Below are 18,996 nucleotides of genomic sequence, written 5' to 3'. Positions count from 1 at the left end.
CAAAGGACAGCTAGTGGGTATCTGTGAAACAAAAGGGCAGTAGTTGATGCCCTAGAAATGAGCAGGTACTGATTCAGGGTTTTGTGTGATTGTGTACATGCCAGTGTCACAAAACCCTTGAGCTTAGTGACTAATGTATGAAATTATGTATTCACAGTACTCACACTCAAGGTAATTGTTTGCAGATGTCTCGTATGAACGTCTTTATTTTATTTAAGTGCGGGGCAAGTTATCTACTCACCTCGCTAACATAGATGGCCACATCTTCTTCTTCATCTGTCCTGTAGCACAGAGTTAGGCCCAGCTTCTCTTGGCTGTTGAGTCGACACAGTTCTACTTCCTAAGTGGAAAAGAACGGAAAAAAAGATCAAGAAGATGGAGTGATTTTACTAAAAGGTTTGGAGGGTCCAAGAGACAGACTCCTCTAACCTTTAAAGGAAGAAACACAAACTGAATGATGTAAATTCTAAACACTTAACGTAAAAGCACGAGCTTGGCAATGGCTACACAAACACAAAGAGGCTGTTCCACTGATGAGGTCCTTTAAGTTCAGCGCAAAATAAAACTATGATTTTTGAGTCTGGATTTCCAACTTTTCTGAGGTTTTTTAGGATTGAAAGTGTTTGATCATGAAAGACATTCTTGGCTCTGTGAGTTTGATCGGAGGGGCTTTGATAAATGTCAGAGGACTGAGTTTTTCTCTTTCAAGTCTCTGCTAAGTTATAAAATATTAGACTATAAATAAACTATATGCTAATGACATCAGAAATACACACTTGCTACAGTACTAAACTACTCCTCCGTGTCCTGTGGGGAGAGATAAACAAACTATTGACTAACAAATCAGTGGTCTGCAAATTTCCCAGGAGGCTCTTGGATTATAGCGTGGTACCCTGGTGAATACATGAATTATTCGTCTTTAATAAACACTAGTGGAAAAAAGTAAAAATCGCACAAGTTCCCCTCCTCGTTTTAGCTCCTCGTTTTGGTGGAGCTTCTTTTATTTTCTTCAGTTTCTAAACTCTTAAAACCACTTTGCACTCTGTTTCTTTTAGCCACTGTGCAGCCAAACACGGCGCAGCACAGGCCTACACTCCATCTTCAAATGCTCAAACATATCAAGGGTGTTGGAGGGAATCAAGTGTGAAATGGCCTCTCCTCCCAAGGTCTTCATTAGAGCAGCAAAACACTCTCAGCAGCAGGAACGAGGTGGTTGAGTGAAGGGGAGGATGGTGGGGGCCGAGAGAAATAAGGTGGCGGTGAGGATTCTGGTGGGGCTCAGAGGGGTCTCAGACAGAAACCGTGAGAGTCATTTCCTCTTTGACAAGGAGCAGGTTGGCTGGTTACACGTGTCAGATGTGGCGGACTTTCCAGAAGTGGATGGGTGGCTTTGGGGGAGGGGGGGTGGGTCTGGCCATGTTGGCATGAGATGAGGGAAAAAAGGGGGGGAAAGGCCAATGGCTGCTGCTTCTGGCTACCCCTACTAAGCTGTTTTTGAGACCACACACACACACTTCCTCACATACACACAAACAGACCTTTAGGCTAAATTCCCATTTTTTCCTGCCCCACTGCCACTCATTTCTTCCCACACACCCGTATCTCAGCTTGTCACACACACGGTGACAGATCATTGACGTGTTTTTGGACCAGCAACCTGCTGCTGCTGGGGTACACAATCCCGTAGACTCACACACACACACACACAAGCAGTTCTCTGCACACATCTTATGCTTACACCTACACATATTCTCAACAGAGCACACATTCACACATGCAGAGACAAAGAGCTTAAGGAGATCTGCATCATCTGAGCTTTGTGATTTTTTTTTTCCAGCATCTCCATCTGAGTGGGAGTTTAGATCTTTAATTGAGTGCCTCAGAAGCTGCGGCGGCGCAAAATCCCGGCTGATGCGTTAGTAAACAACACAAAAGCAAGAAACTTTACCTGTAGATTACCTGAACAAAATAAACTGCAAAAATCAATCATTAGTTAAATTAAAAATGTTTCTAATGAGATATCATGCTATTGTTGGAGGAGATACTATTAAAGAAGCACGGCTCCAGAGGCAGTGGAGCAGTCATGGAGGTAATGGGGAGTCAAGGAGACAGTGCATATCTGGCATGCTAATATGATGTGTGAAATTGTGGGATATCTGTGGGAAATCACTAGCAGCGTCTCTGAGACATCTGCCTAAAAATAAACCACACAAATTAATTGCCGCGACTGAGGCGAAGCAGCAGCGTGAGCAGGTAATGCATCACCCCTATCTGGCTCCGTAAAACAAGCTTAAACTTACTTCTGACTAATTAATAGCTAGATATAGTGCTGCAAACCTGCAGCTAAATGATCAGAGAAAATAGATTGTCACCATTACTACATGGTGGATGAGGCATCAAATCTGTGCGTGTCTAATGATGTGACCCCATTTTATTTATCAGATGTTCTTTTTTGCCTATTTGTTTTAAGAATATATTGTTTGGAAAAAAAAACACCCACTCACTCTGAAGCTTCTGCAAAAGGAGGTTGACTCCTGAACCATCAAATGCATTCGGCAATCACTGCCTCTCGCTTCTCTTTTCATTTGTTTTTTTTCCTCTATTTTCCAGGCGAGCTCTCTGCCTCTCAGGAAGGAGATTGCAGCACGGGGACGAGGGCTGACAGTAAATTAATGACTGCGATGGCGTGATTAAGGAGAAGATTGCCACCAACCATCAAAGCACATTGGATGCTGTCATAATAATCGCACTTTTGATTACCAATAATTGAAAAAGCAGCCAGAAATGTGCGGATGGCTACCGCTGGCAGGGAAATTGGGAGGACTATCTCTGTGCTTGGAGTACTTCATGTCTGCAGAACTCACCTGAGGTAATCACAGGAATGGTTACTAATATAGTTTTGCCCCCACAGGCATGCAGGAATTCTAGGAAACGTATGTTTTAGTGCATAGAATCTCAATACAAGATGGTTGTAGCCACCATGATGGCACCAACCGGTTTGTGATGTTAGAGCCTTATTTTACAACCGTACATGAAAGGAAACTTTTAGCAATGGCAAACGGCCTGTATTTGTATAGCGCTTTACACTACATTCAGTCATCGACCCATTCACACACTGGTGATGGCAAGCTACATTGTAGCCACAGCTGCCCTGGGGCGCACTGACAGAGTCGAGGCTGCCGGACACTGGCGCCACCGGGCCCTCTGACCACCACCAGTAGGCAACGGGTGAAGTGTCTTGCCCAAGGACACAACGACTGAGACTGTCGGAGCCGGGGCTCGAACCGGCAACCTTCCAAGACGAACACCCAACTCCTGAGCCACGATCGCATTGATGCGTAATGCTCGATGACTGGAGTCTCCGTATTAGTCTGCAGCTGTAAAAGTTTGCTCTGCATGTGTGTGTCTAGCTGAGAAGTGATTTAAAAAAGGCAGCATTAAGATTTTAATACTTTTACAGCCATCGTTCAGCCCGACAAGGGGTGAGCACGGAAAGTTGCAGGTGTTTGTTAAATGTTTCACTCGATACCTTCGGGTCAATGCAAGTTGAGGCGTTTTAGACAACTAGGGTGGATGACAAGGACATTTTTTTTTTTTTTTTAATTTTGCAACATATTCATACGAGTGTGTGTGTTTATACAACACCAACAGACCGCAATCAGATGAAGGATGCCTCTAAATACACAATTATATGCCATTACATGACCGGCTATAACCTGTAATGTGTAATGATGTCAGGTTATTTTGTGAGGTCAGAGAATTCAGCACTTGTGTTTTTATAACTTAACATGAACCATATAATGGAAGGTTTCCTGTGTCCTGTCCATATGTCCCCAGACCTGGATTAAATTACTGATCTGCTCTCTTGCTTTGTTAGGTACACATGCGCAACTGATTGTTAATGCCAATATCTCATTAAATCACATGGCAGCCACTCGGTGCATTTAAGCACGTAGACCTGCTGAAGTTCAAATAGAGCATCAGAGTGTGGAAGAAAGGTGATTTAAGTGACTTTGAATGTGGAATGGTTGTTGGTGCCTGATAGACTGGTTTGAGTATTTCAGAAACTGATAATTGAAAAATGTTGCCTGGGCTGACGAGTTTCAATTTCTGCTGCAAAATTTGGATGATGAGCTCAGAACTGTGTGTAAACAACACGAGAGCATGGATCCATCCTCCGGAGATGCTGGTGTTGGTGCATTGGTATCAGGATATTTTCTTGGCACACATTTCTTGGCACACATTCCGCTCCAGTTTGCATACAGAGCTAACAGATCAACTGAAGATGCCATTGCTACAACGCTCCACACCACCATCTCTCACCTGGAAGTGCAGGGCCGTTACGCCAGGCTGCTCTTTGTTGACTTTAGCTCTGCTTTCAATAGGATACTCCCGGACAGACTAATAGATAAACTGCTGGAAATTGGACTTCCTTCCACCACCTGCCGCTGGATCAGAGACTTCCTCTCAGACCGTGTACAGAGAGTTAGAGTGGGGCCTCATCTTTCCTCAGCCCTCAGCCTCAACACCGGCTCTCCACAAGGCTGTGTACTGAGTCCCCTACTGTACACTCTGTACACACATGACTGTGTTAGTTCCCACCCAGACAACACAGTCATCAAGTTTGCAGATGATACCACTGTGGTGGGGCTCATCTCAGGGGGAGATGAGACTGCATACAGAGCTGAAGTTCAGAGGCTGTCAGATTGGTGTGCAGACAACAACCTGGACCTCAATACCACCAAAACAAAAGAACTGGTAGTTGACTTCAGAAGGAGGAAGTCCGAGCTGCAGCCTGTCAGCATCAACGGGGAGTGCGTGGAAAGGGTCTCCAGTTTCAAGTTTCTGGGTGTGCACATAGACACAGACCTCCAATGGAGCTCTAACACCTCTGCGGTCTTAAAGAAGGCCCAACAGCGTCTCCACTTTCTGAGAATCCTCAGAAAAATGGACCTGAAGAAGGAGCTGCTGACCGTCTTCTACCGCTGCTCCATTGAAAGTGTGCTGACATATTGCATCGGTGTGTGGTTCTCCAGCTGCACCACAGCACACAGAAAGGCACTCCAGAGGGTCATCAACATGGCCCAAAAAATCATTGGACATCCTCTTCCCTCCCTGAAGGACCTGTACAGCACTCGCTGTCTCAAGAGGGCACGCAGCATCCTACGGGACTGCACACACCCAGGACACCGGGTGTTTAAGCTGCTGCCGTCTGGCAGGAGGTTCAGGCTGCTGAGGTCCCGAACAAATAGACTCAAGGACAGCTTTTACAACAGGGCAATAGCCCTGATCAATGTAAATAGCTGACCTGACTGGATACCTCCCTGGACTTTTTAGGGGGAGGTAACAATGTTTAAAACGATAACAATAATATTTATATTTATAACAAGGTGCAATAATAATTAATGTGCAATAATAACAGTGTGCAATACACATACACTTATTCTTCTTTTTTATACTAAGTTAATATACTGTGTTGTGTTGTTTGTTACGTTGTGATGTGTCATATCGTGTCGTGTTGTGTTATATGTAGTGCCGACGTAGGACAGTTTTTCCAATTTCATTGTACTACTGTACTATGTATGACTGTGCAATGACAATAAAGAGTTATCTTATCTTATCTTATCTTATTTGGCCTCTTAGTAGCAGTTGAGCATCATGCAAACACCTCAGCTTACCTGAGTATAATTGCTCACCATGTTTATCACTTTATGACTGTGTAACCGTCTTCTGATGGCTGCTTCTAGCAGGATAACACACCATGTCACAAAGCTCAAATAACCTCAATCTGGTTTCTTGAACATGACACCAAGTTCATCGTATTCAAATGCAATTATCCAACAGAACACCTGGTAAAATATTATTAGCACTGTGGATGTGTCACTGTGTGATTTTATTGTGTCAATATGGACCAAAGTCTCTGAGGAGTGTTTTCAGCACCATAATAAATTTGCACCAGACAGAATTAAGGCTGTTCTGAAACTAAAGAGAGTCCAACCTGGTACCAGCACGGTGTCCCTTACAAAGTGGGTAAACTATCAGTCGACATACAGTAAGTGGAACAACATCAGGGTAGTATAAAACCCTGCAAGCATTTAAAAAAAGAAAAAAAGAAAGTGGAAAGGCTGCAAAGCACACAGAGTATAATAGGATTTGCTAATAGCAATGAGGCGTAAAAAGATGCTTTAATACATTATATTTGTTCCGATTTGACACTCAAGCCTCTGCGATTCAAATGGGTGCACAAATCTCTTTAGGATGTGAAGAAACAGCTCAACCTCAGTGGGTGAAAACATTCAGAACAAATTCAATGAAACAAATAGGAGGAGGGAGGGGTGAGCAATCATCATACATCAGACCAGAGGAGCCCTCGCTGACTTTGTGCTCACACCTCAATGACTCGGAAATAAAGAATATTGGACCAAAGCGGTTAACAGACACAGTCTGTTTATCACTTCCTGTCCCTGAATCAGTGATTCTCTAATGTGCTAGAGATCATTAGCCTCCAAAGCATCACCTATCCTACTGTTTCCCTTACTTACACTTTGGGAAAGACGCATAAGCAAAGATTTTTTTTTCCTTGCTAGCAGTTGCCCCACACACACCTCACTTTAATTGGGTTTGATCATACTCAGTCAAACAGCTCCCTCGGTTTCTCTTCCGGACACATGAAAACAACTTACAAATCTCAAGCAAGAACGGGTGCACTTGGAAGTTTTCTACTTTATCTTGTCGCCTTTTGAGGGCAAAAGCTTTGGTCATTTTCAACAGAAGCGAGGACTGTGATGCGACTGATTATCTCGCACTACAGTGCCCCTGGGATTTGTCCTTAATAGATGAGCACAGGAGAAATGTGTTTGCAGGAATGTAGATGTACACTTCACACCTGTGCAGGGATCCTACTCCCATGCATACACTTTTGATAATAATCCCTTATAGCTAATATTGACCATTCCAGTTGCCACCGATATCAAGTATCAGTCTTACCTCATACTCAAACTCCTCTGTCCTGTCTCCATCAGCGGGTACAGGGGAGAGGTAGTCAGTCCCTTCGTAGTAATCCTGGTCCATTGTATGAAGGGAATGACAGCTGTCAAAAGGGATGGACAGGGAGCCAGGGAAACAGAAAGAGGTGGAGATTTTGGTGTAAGCAAGATGCTTTTCCTCAGTTTGACAGTGACAGGACTTAGTTGCTTTTGTCTTAGCTGAAATCTGAAGAAGAAAGGATTTGTCAAGAGCTTTCATTGGTGCTGGAGTGTTAATAACAGCATATCCACATACTGTAATTTGCTTCCTGCTCTTGACAGACAAAACCCCCCACACTGTAAAGTGTAATTCTATTATGCCTCCCTCAGTCACAGAACAAAACAGCATTGTGAGGGCCTAACGCGATGAGCAAGCTTTGGTGCCGCACAGGATAATCACGGTGGACAAAAACCTCAAAAAGACACTCTGTCGAACACGTTGAGTGATGTTTCCAGGGGCTGTCTGACTCCCAGATTACCCAGGACTGTAAAACTGTCTCAAAACAACCTTCCAGTGATAAAAAAAACAACAAAAAAAAACAGACTGGTAAATGTCAGAATGCTTGATGGCTCAATATTATTCATGTAACAGCATTTGGCAGTGGGAGCAAAGAACACAATTACAAATTTACAATCTAGCCCCAAATATAAGATGCCAAAACCTTTGTTATAGCTATAAAACCTGCCGTATATTGGATTGTGCACCTGATCTCAGATGAAGAGAAGAAAATGTGAGTTTTATGGGTCACATTGATTACATTCAGACTTGGCCTGGGGCTGTGAGGATCGGGCATACATTCCTTTGTGTTGCCTAGCTTTTTTTATTAGCCCATTTGCTTTAATCACCTTGTAAACCTTCCATGAGGCAAAATAATACCCCAAGCAGCTCCAATTAAGGCCAGAAGTTCCCGTGAGGATTTCTATGGTGACACTGAGTATATATAGATATATATATCGTGCATGCAAGATACTTACCCAGACAGTTTTTTTTAAATAACATCTCCAATATTGACACACAGTTGCTTTAACTGACTGAATACTTACGCAAGCTTCCAATGACAAGAAATATACAACTCAAAATGTGTAGTGTTTTTGGAATTAATCATCTACTGTACCAAACAATGGGGCAGTCTTAATTTCTCGGCTCTGTGCAATAAAGCTGCAGTGTTGCTCTTGCTCATTCCCTCGAGGTGAAACCTAGATATTCTTTTATGCTAAACTTTTCTTGTGCACACTTTACTTCTCCTCTGAGATAAACACAACACATAACACATAAATTAAATGCCAAAAGATGAAATAAGGAGCCATGTTTCCTTTGTTGTTTTCCAGCAAAACCTCTTGTTGATGCTTCAAACTCTGGAGATCTTTTAATGGATTGCTCTCACAAACAATAAAAAAAGGGGAAAAAAACCCCAACTTGGCTTTGAAGTGATGTACAACCCAGCAAACGCTTGAGCTGTTGAGATACGATCAGTCTCACATCCACAAATTATACATAGTTACATTAGTTATATTTTCTCTAAATATAGAGAAATTTAACTCAAAACATATTTAGTCTGTCTACTGAAAAAATAATCTCTGTTGACTTATTATTGCAGTTTTTCACCTGCCACCCAGCTACAACTATCCCCCTTGTAAATTTTTAAGTACACTGGTAGTTCAGATCCTCAAAGTCTAGAGGACGTTGTATCTATAACAACATTTATTTGTGGTCTTGGACTTTATCTGCCTAGTGATACATGTAGCACGCTTGGCTAATCAGAACCACTTGAAACTGTCCATAATTTGTCTTTTGTTTCTTTTTTTCCCCATTTCCTCGTATTTGTGAAGCAGGAAATGAATGGTTCTAGGACGCCCATTCAAACAAATCTCTATTTGTCAGAATAAACTGCGCGTCTGGTTAGGCAATTTATTTATAATAAACAGTCGTCCTCCAGACTTGTAATGCTAATCCTACAAACGCTGATATTTCTGCTTCATGGCTCAATGACATTGCTTATTTTCCCCCATCCTTAATTATTGTCAGCCTCAGCCAAAGTCAGACAAGGACACAACAACAAACTCTGTATCGCTATCTGCTGCAGCAAACCTAAAACTTCATAGTGGAGTAAATCTAAATAAAAAAATATATATATATCAAGAAATTATATAAAATCATTTGTTGCTATGCTCATAGTCTGTGAAAGCAGGGCTCCCGATCTTTTTAAGCTTTATATTTTCTGCATACCTGTCAGAGAGCAGGAAGGGACAGACGTCAGGCACAGGAGGGGTTGAAGGCCGGAGTTTTGCCAGCGCCATGATGTGTTCAAAGGTGATGTCAGTCTGAGTGCACACATCCACCACATGGATTTCCTGAGGGGGGCCATGGGGGCGCCCGCTGGGGGTCCGCCGGATGACCTGCACCACGACGGGGTCCTTGGCAGGGCGAAAGGCTTCCACAGTCTCTTCATGGCTGGACTTGGACAACTCTTTTCCATTCACCTGAGAATAACAGTGAAAAATTGCATTCTTTTGTGCGCTTATTTTGACAACTTTTTGGCATAAAAATGTGTAAAGATACTATAAGCACAGGTATCATTTAAGTGGTTCTATAGTCCTGAATTTCGCATGTGAATACTGAGACTAAAAACCTGGGAAAAGTGACATAAGCTCAAAGCCTGCTGCATGCTCTACTCTAAGCAGTGCCCTTCACCTGCACCAACGGAGTACTGTTTAGCAGTAAAAATGCACCACATGTTAAAAAAACCCTCAATCTTAATGCATTCTTCTAAACTTCTCTACCCAGTGTACTGACTCATTAAAGGTGGAGACGATGTCTTCTCAATATATGATCAAAAAGGCATCTTAATGAATATAACAGTGGAGAGCATGCACACAATCAGTGTGATGCAACATAATTAGGCTGTTAGATCAAAACCCAAACGGCCTCTGTCCACTCATTCCATCTTCAACCTCATCTCCCGAAAAAGAACTGGATTTTCTGGCAGACTGAAAACCATTTGCACTACAGCTGGAACGTATAAAGAAAATCATTGCTTCATTTAGCACCAATAATTTCTTTGCAGGAGAAACTCTGGCTGTGGAATACCCCAGAGAATGTGCTTTGGTATAAATGCTCAAGCCAGAGATTATAATTTAGATAACGGCAGAAAAGTAAGAGGGAAAATAAGGTAGACGCAGGATAATTACAGTTACTGTTGCATTTAAATGTGGCTTTGGAAGGGAGTATTTTGCTCACACTGCAAACTTAAATTAGTTAAAATGACAACTATGAAGTAAAAGAAGGCATTTATATTCACAAGCGTCAGCTGTGGAAAGATACAGCGAGCCTGGGAAACTCAAAAGCGGCAGTGTTTCTGGGCCTGAATTACAAACTCTTTAAAATACAAAGTCGTGGCAGAAATAAAAACACACACACACACACACACACACACACACACACACACACACACACACACACACACACACACACACACACACACACACACACACACACACACACACACACACACACACACTTCTGACTGTAACAAAATGACCTAAATTCATAAGCAGCTGGTAGTTTTACAGCAACTGACTGTGTGCATGTACTGCCTCTAAACGAACATTAGAGACAAAGAACGCACCTGGGAAGTCCGACAGAGGAGGTTTATATTTATAAACCCAAAAATCCCACCACCAATTCTTTACTCCTGCGTTTGAATGAAATGACTCAATGTGCTTTTGTACTGACAGGACCACACAGCATTAACCGTGTGTAAAGCATGGATGTTTCCAAGTCCTCATAAATCCCATTTGAGCTATACGCAACTAGTTGGATTGGATTATAGAGGCAAGCAAATATTTGTCTTTTATTTTATTGTTATCATCACTTATTTGTAATTGACTTATTGGCTGATAGAAAAAGCCAGAACAAAGTCCCACGACTCAAAAGTTGACTACACCAAAAAGTATTCACCTTATATCATATTTCACAAGAGTTGGAACCTGAGATTTAAAGAAAAAAAAAAAAAAGACAGTCGAAGTGCTGCGTAATCATCTTTAAAGTTTCGAACAGCTGAAACTATCCAGATAATGAAGACATATATCTAATATCTCGAGATACCCTAAGGAAAAATCCCTTAAGGGGACTCCAGACTCAGTAACCGCTCCATTATGTGCACAAATGAGCAGAAAAGACTAAAGAAAAAAGAAGAAGAAGAAAGAAATATCCCCATTTGGCAACTCCCAAATTGGGCAATTCACACATACGCACATCACCGACATCCTAGGACACCATCTGAGGAGTAGTAAGACTTCTTCTCCTTCAAGGAGCACTTTTAGTAATTTGTGACTACACTACACAAGAAATGGAGAGATTTTATGAAGAAAGACCCTACAGCATCATGTGGACTTGCTTTTTTCCTGGTAGCATTAAAAGGCTACCCCACAAGTGCCACAGAAGACAAGTAAATAAATCTTCATCAGCACAGCACTGCTATAATTTCATCTGTTTGCCATCCCCATAACTAACACCATTATGTACTGGCAGTAAATATAAAAATATTTATAGGGGGATAAACAGCGTAGGACAATGAATATTATAACTGTTATGCCACAGCAGTGCTGCTCTACTGTTCTACTTAGTTCGTTCCTGGATGCGTCTGTGTTATTCCTTTTAATTCTCCACGTAAATCCCCAGAGACTGAGGGATGCCCTACAAAAAATAAACAGCTTCTTTTCTCAGCAGTAACTGTAGCCATATATAACTCTCTTAGCTCTTGTGCTCTGGTCTGCTCCCCTGCCTCCTGATGTGACCTTTGTTTGCAGCAAACTTACATTAATCACCTCAGCAGGAGATAAACTCGGTCAACAGATCTGTTGTTCAACTGTGGGCAACGTGAAGGTAGAAAAAAAGCAGTCGTGCAGCCTCTCTCATCCCGGCTTCACTCCTACCTGCAATTACAATTGAAATGCACGACCTAATGCCCTTAACTGACTCCCAAACAAAGGTTTGTATGCCAAAACACATTTTAAGGTTAAATATTTCCACCCAATGACAATAAAAGTTCCAAGGCACCCACTCTTAGGTCTTCAGGTATTCCACCCACAAAACATACCTCTTATTCACATTGAATCTAGCAAGTGCCCCCACTTAAATCTTTCTTGCTTTCATTCTTGGCCATTCAGCAGTTCTTAAGTACTGCAGCAAATACCTTACACATAAGTACTGTATTAAAGAAACATGGAGTACTGTTGTAATTAGCTTATATAGCTCGTTCTTTCCTCTTTTGCTGCATGTCTCTTGCTCTGTAGCCTAATCCTTGAACAGAGAGTCTGCTGGAAACAAAGGAGTTGGAGCAGACAAATGAGGCAGCCCATAGCGTATGACAGACCCAAAGAAAAATGATTAAATTTTCCAGCTCTCCCCCTTGTTCAGACTGTCCAGTCCAGGCTCCTCCTCCTTCTCCTCCAAGCCTCACCGTTTAACGAGTCATACTCACAGCCAAACAGAAACAAGAAATCTATCAGGGAAAAAAAACGGGAGGGAAGGTTGTGTTGTTTTTCTATTTTGTTCACTGGTTTTTATGTGAGACAGATGGAACAATTAATCCCCAATAAACACAAGAATATTAAGTAGCTTTAACTCCATGAGGGACGCTGCCATCCTTCTTGTGTCCCCTTGACTGATGTCTATCCAGCTAGACACACTGCCTATGTTATTTGTGTGGATCTGTAGTCCTATCTGACAGATGGGAAGGGGTTTTATAAGTCTGGCTGCGGCTCCCTCGATATTCTCAGATATTCTTACACTGAATATCTGCCTTCAGCACACTTTTGCTTTATTATCCACAAAGTACACCATCAATCTGCATGCTTAACGATGCTTAAGGTGAGTTCCTACACTAAAACTGGAATTGGCTAAATTCCACAAACACTGTTTATTCACAAATTAACAGCCCGAACAAGCTGTAGCCTCTTAAAGTTTCATCACACATTCAAATGTAGTTATGCAGGAATCAGCTATCCTCCTCAAGTGTGCATGCAAAGCACGCAAATACATATTCATTCATAAACACGTGCTGGTAAACAAGATCTGTTTGCAACAAATTATTTAGCAGCTGTAGTGTTTATCAAGTCCAAAGCAGCTCTGCAAGTGCTTCATGGCCAAAAGTGTTCCATATGCACTGAGTCAACATGAATTATCTTATTGGTCTGGAACAAAACAATGGTGATTGCTCAGGAGAGATCATTTGCTCTACAACCGGGACAGGAGATGATCAGGTAAATGTGAAGTTGGAAGGAAACTGGTGCTGGGATGGAGGAGCTGGATCAAGACACATCTGCTGGCTGTTTGCACATGGATATGCAGCAGCTGTAGCCAGAGGAGAAATGTGTTTTCATTCAAAGCCCCAGAGACGACCACCAGCCTTCCAACAACAAATGCAGTAAACCAGCTTAGTGGAGTGTAACAAAGGGATGCAACCACTTTTTTCCCCTCCTTTCTTTCATTTCCTTTGTAGCAGAGTCCCGTATTGACAAAGACATTCAAAAAACTGTATGTGTTACGCGGCTGAGTGCATTAAATCTCCTCTTCAGCAAACATCTGATGTCACTTTAAGCCGCCCTGAGCCGTTACCGACAAACAAACAGACTTACTTGAAAACTTTAACAGTCACTGTGTATATAACTACGAGCTTGTAGACGCCTACAGCAAAGCGCAATCCTGAAGGCGCTTTCATCTGTGACCCATCTTATCATTAATCCTCCAGGTAAGAGGACAAGCCAGGAAGAACAAACACGCAGCAGCTTAGCTCGACCCCTCGAGCGCCTCCTCTGTCACTGCTTTTGTCTCATCGACTGCTCCCTCCCATCAATATCTCCGAAGACCGAGGGCAGAATGTAGTGATAGTGGTAGGAGAGTGGGGCAGTTTATCTGTTAATGTGTCAACTTCAGCCACATCTGATGCCGCTTCTACGGAAGAGACAGCTTCTCTAGCGGGAAGCACAGACAGCGCTGGCAGCTTGCAGGGGATTACTGATAGAAGTGATTGATGTACTTCTTCTGCGAGGAGAAAAGACAGCCTCAGGCAGTAGACTATAATAGTCCATTAGCTTTTTTATGCCTTTGAATTAACTGCACACATTGCTTTATAGCGTGCATGTAGCACTTTGAATCTTAATGAAATGTTTTTGTTTTCAATTTTCAAAAGATTACGGTGCGACTAAGGGGACAGCGTTTGCCTTCGTAGGTATCCTGGCTGATGTAGAAGAGCACAGAAATGAATGAACCAAGGTCATTTATTCCACTTCAGCTACAGCGACATGGAAACACGGCTTTCGACAGAGCCCGGTATTAACTGTGTAACCTTGTCTGTTGATCTTAACATCTGTACATGCAATAAGCCTCAGTTACGCGCGGTCTGCAGCTCATGTGCTCGGTCACCTGCTGGTCTGAGTGGCAGCGTGTGGGGTGCTAAGTATATGCAGGCAGATGGAGGAAGTGTAACATGTAGGTCATCCAGGCCCACGAGTGTGGGGCTTACATCCATCGATTACACGCCTGTTCCATCTCCTCATCTTCTGGGAAAAGGCAACATGACCCACTCATTGTTGGGCTCCAGTCACCTGTGCAGAGCCCTCAGATAAAAGAGTCAAAGAAGACTGTGGGTATGACAGTTAGGGATGGGTTCAGTTTGTCAGCTTTAATTTAGATCATGTTCCCACTTGAGTTGAATTCATCCGGTTGTAGTTCTCTCTCTCTCTGACAGTAAGGACACCGCCAAAGTGTGGTGCATCAATACGAGTTAATGATTAATGTCTTTTTTAGTGCATTGTTAGCTTCAGAATACATATTTATATATTTTTTCTTGCACAGCTTAGTTAACATCTGTTTTGTTTCAACGCTTAGACAAATGAAAATACTTTTTAAGTTTGAACTAAACCTCACCACAGTGTTTGTCTTAATTTACTCATCTGCAAAGTAAAAACACAGAAGTCTTTTGGATGGTGTTTACTCATTTTTACACAAAAAAAGAGACAAAAATAAGCATTTCCACTCAATCGTGGTGGTGATTTACGGAAACACAAGCCTCAGTGATGCTCCAACTTTTTTAGCTTTATTTGACAGAAAGTGAAGAAATGACAGGAAAGCGGGGGTAGAGAGAGAGCGGGGAAGACATGCAGCAAAGGGCCGTGGGTTGGTCGACCGCTCTCAGCCGTATGGCATGTGGTCGTCTGCCCGACGCCCAGTGATGCTGCAAATTTTAATAATGTTAACACTGTCAATCCATTGAAATTCTGTCAAAAATAATTACTACAACTAAACTGAACTAAAAACACAACTACTGTACTGTTAGTTGATTTTTTTCCCCCAGCTGTGTCTATGCAGCCATATGGCACACGACGCGCTGCCAACGGAGTCTGCTCTACGACACACGAACAGAAGCCCCCGCACCGCAGCTCCAACAACATCGGCATGTTGGAATTTTGTCCTTCGACACGCCAGGCGGAATTTGCATTTTCATAAAAAAAATAAATAAATAAAAATAAACTGCCTGCGAGTGGGACATTCAGTAGAGAAGTGGAATTAAATACTCCTTGAGGACTTTCCAAATGCTACAAGACCGAGATTTGATGCGAACATGACTGCTAGCTCATCCTTCTCGGCGAGAAAGCGGACTGGGTTCCTCCTTACACCCAAATGTCTCATTTCAATAATAAGTGTCAGAATAAAATACGGGCCAAGGTCTGCTACAGTGCAGCTCTTATGACTGTATAAATCACAGTCAGCGCTACTGTCTCAGCAACTCAAGCAACGCTCCAACGACATGAAACCGAAAGAAAAAGAGAGAGAGTAAGGATGCCACTGGGGAAATTTGACAATCCCCTCAACATCTCTACATGAGCCAGTGTACATGCCTCCTTTAACCCCTCCAACCACATAAAACACACCACACAAGGCCCCTGGGCTATTTTTCACATTAAAGGCCCTTTGCGCTGCTGCTGAGGTTTTATGCCCGCAGAACATTTGATGAATTCTGCCAATTTTCTTCTCTGAGCACCAATCTTCTGTGGAGCACTCCCTTTATTGCGCAACTCGTTCAAGGTGTATCACCTCTTTCAATCTGCTCTAAAATTTACTGTGTGGCTTTTACATATGTTTATTATCCAATCTCTTTCCGTAATAACTCAGCGCAAGGACAACTTTTTTAAAAGGACAAAGGGAGAAGGGCAACGACACTCAATGTCAAACGTGCTGAGCAGCATAGCGGGTAAAGAGAGCAACAGTTCACAAATGTTCTGGGTTACTTTCTAGCTTTTGGTAGCACGTAGTGAGCAACAGATCACTGATTTCAGCAATAAACACCAGGGCCAAAGCACCAACACAAACTTGGTCCAATAATATCCATGGCACCCTCCTGTTCTCTTTACTTTCCCACAAAATAGGTCACTCTTTTTTATTTTCAACATTAAAAGATTAGGGCTACATTCGAGATAATGATACTATCCTACTTCGGTTTCACTCTGAAACTCTGCTGCAAATTTTAAATACGATTTGTTCCCGGTGAGGGAAACACCACTGCTAAGTTAATCAGCTAGTTCAAGGTTAATGGCACATGCGGGGTACACGGAGATTTAGAGATGCGGTTAATCTCTGTGCTTAACTTTTAACATCTTGCCATCTTGGAGTGGTTTTTAATGTAAAACGGAGGGAGAAAATCGAATTAGAGTAAAAGCTGCACTTGGGTGGATGAATAACTAATGGATGAACAGCCTTCTCCTTGGTGATAACTGATAATTGGTTTGGGGGGTGGGGATGATGAGGGGTAGCTGGATGATGCTATGTGCTGTGCAGATCAGCAAAATGGCCTGGCGTGAAAAGATGTCATAAGGAGTAATGGTGCCACCCATATGCTGACTGAAGAAAATCAAGTGGGTACTGTCATGGAACGCCTCTTTATGTGAAGAGAATGAGGTGGAGGGGGGGTGCAACAAACAGAGGTGAATCGTAGTGTTTTTAACACACACACACACACACACGCACACACACACACAGGGACAAACCGAAACCACTAAGGTTTGACAAATACATCTCCTCCTCCTCCTCTTCCATTTCTCTTGTACGTCTTCAGTTTATTCTGTGCAGTAGGCACATGCATTTAAAGAAAGAAATGCAATGTAAATGTTAGACAACAACAGTCATTTTACACATTAATTATTGTGCAAATATAGAAGAACCGGGAGGTAAATATCACGACCTTTGGAAAGAGCCAGACTTTCCATATTCCATCTTAAGTCTTAATGTGAAGTATCTGGGGCAGCTATTGCTCAAGGAGGTCCTAAATTGCTGCCTTTCCTTTCAGTAAGTTTTCTACCCATTAATGGCAAAATATTAAACAAGCAAGTCCAAAAAGTGACTCACTCAGCTGCTGCACCTCTTTTCTGAATACCCAGTGCAACGACGCTATCATGGGATTTATGACGAGACCAGGTTTGTCCCTGTTCAAAAATAACTTCCAGGAGATTCGCAGTAGAAAATATTTATGCAATATTTTGTGGAACACATCTTGCAATCGAGGAGAAAGGTTGAACACACTTCACAGCAGTCATCCTCTTAATTCTGAATCTAATGCAGAGTTACAGATAGGGAAAACAGTATGTGTATGTAGTATCTGCAAGCAGCTGTGCTGTCCTTGTGACTCATCACACAGTCAAAACACAGTAGATGTTTACAATGGACATGGTTTGGGTAGTATTTTTAACATTTTCTCCGATTTGCTGACTTTTCAGCTGACACTGAGAGTTTAGTAATTAAGTTTTTCATCTGTGTGGCAGAGCAGTGCCATCAAATGCCAGGTCGTTTTTTTTTGTTTTTTTTTAAAAGTCATTCATTGTAGCTTTATGAGTTTTTGGAAATGGGAGTTATTTTCTTCACAAATATATGTGGTCATCCAAGCAGTTAAAGCAATTAACACTGGATAAAAAGTATTTATATAATGCCAGACAGACTTGTTTTTTTTCACATCACAGACATTTTGGTGTCCCTCTTTTTCCCTGAAGCTGCCACTGTGAAGGTTACTGGTTTGGGAAAGAGAGCGAAGTTCAGACAGCTTTAATTGTGGAAATGATATACTGAGAGACTTTGATGGCTGATCACTAACTCATCTATTAGTCATTAACTAAGAGCAAATTGAAGTGGGTTGTCAAGCAAGGAAGGGAAGAAAGGAAATAAGGAGGAAAGAAGCCGAGTATGAAAGAAGCTGTCAAAACCTTTACAATACGAGTCCAAATGCTGAAGTAAAAAAACTATGCACAAAACAATTTATTTTGTGCATGATGTGTGAGATTGCTGCGTCTTTTACCTCAGGCTGCTTTTCTTCTTCTTCTTCAAAATCAAGACAGCTTCAAGGATCGACACTGAGCAGGTCTGGTCAATTCAGCTAACGTCAAAGAGAGTAAAACGAGTGGATTACTGATGATAGCTCGAGGCTGCGAGGTCTCAGCTCTCATTTGAGCCTTTATCTCGCAAAACTCGCCGTCAAATCTTAATTCAAACACTGAGAATGTTTCAGAGAAAGCAAAGCTAGGGGGTGTCTTGCAGGTAAATGGCTGGTGATTTGATGAAATGTCAGGTAGTTTAAGGAGTCATAGGATTATAAGGTCTCAATGGTACGCCATGTGTAAGTACGAAGCTATTGACTTCAGAGCACTCAGCAAAGCTCAACACCGCAGGGATCGAACCAACATATAGTGCAAGCACCGCTAAGCCTTTGATTTTACAAAAAGCTGTTGTAGAAGTCCTACGGAGTCTTGTAGAGTAATTAGCTTCACCTGGCAACTGACAATCACACTCAAGCACTAAAAACCCCTAAATGCAGCAAGCGAAGACAACACACTGACGTCTCTTTGTGAAGGAAAGCAGCACATTAGACAGCAGACACACAGAAAAAAAGCAGATGGCAAAGGAATGCAATCCAAAAATGATTCC

General features: G+C 42.3%; 1 protein-coding gene across 2 annotated transcripts in view; it reads right to left on the bottom strand.

Annotated features, from left to right (window-relative positions):
• LOC147324965 (PDZ domain-containing RING finger protein 4) overlaps positions 1–18,996 on the bottom strand; it is a 122,437-nt gene that overhangs the window by 9,836 nt on the left and 93,605 nt on the right. For both annotated transcript variants that reach the window (XM_086299192.1, XM_086299193.1), the window contains 3 exons: positions 9,253–9,506; positions 6,988–7,090; positions 242–340 (listed from right to left, as the gene is read on the bottom strand). In XM_086299192.1, the coding sequence (XP_086155318.1) occupies positions 242–340; positions 6,988–7,090; positions 9,253–9,506 (456 nt within the window). The remainder of the gene's footprint in view (positions 1–241; positions 341–6,987; positions 7,091–9,252; positions 9,507–18,996) is intronic.

This window comes from Aulonocara sp. 'chitande type north' Nkhata Bay, linkage group LG7 (assembly GCF_057382095.1).
Source record: "Aulonocara sp. 'chitande type north' Nkhata Bay isolate Kocher_YH1m ecotype deep benthic linkage group LG7, A_spYH_male_GT1.1, whole genome shotgun sequence".
NCBI classification, from domain to species: domain Eukaryota; kingdom Metazoa; phylum Chordata; class Actinopteri; order Cichliformes; family Cichlidae; genus Aulonocara; species Aulonocara sp. 'chitande type north' Nkhata Bay.
Note: the sequence above shows the minus strand (reverse complement) of the source record. Positions and strands in the feature narration are given on the sequence as shown.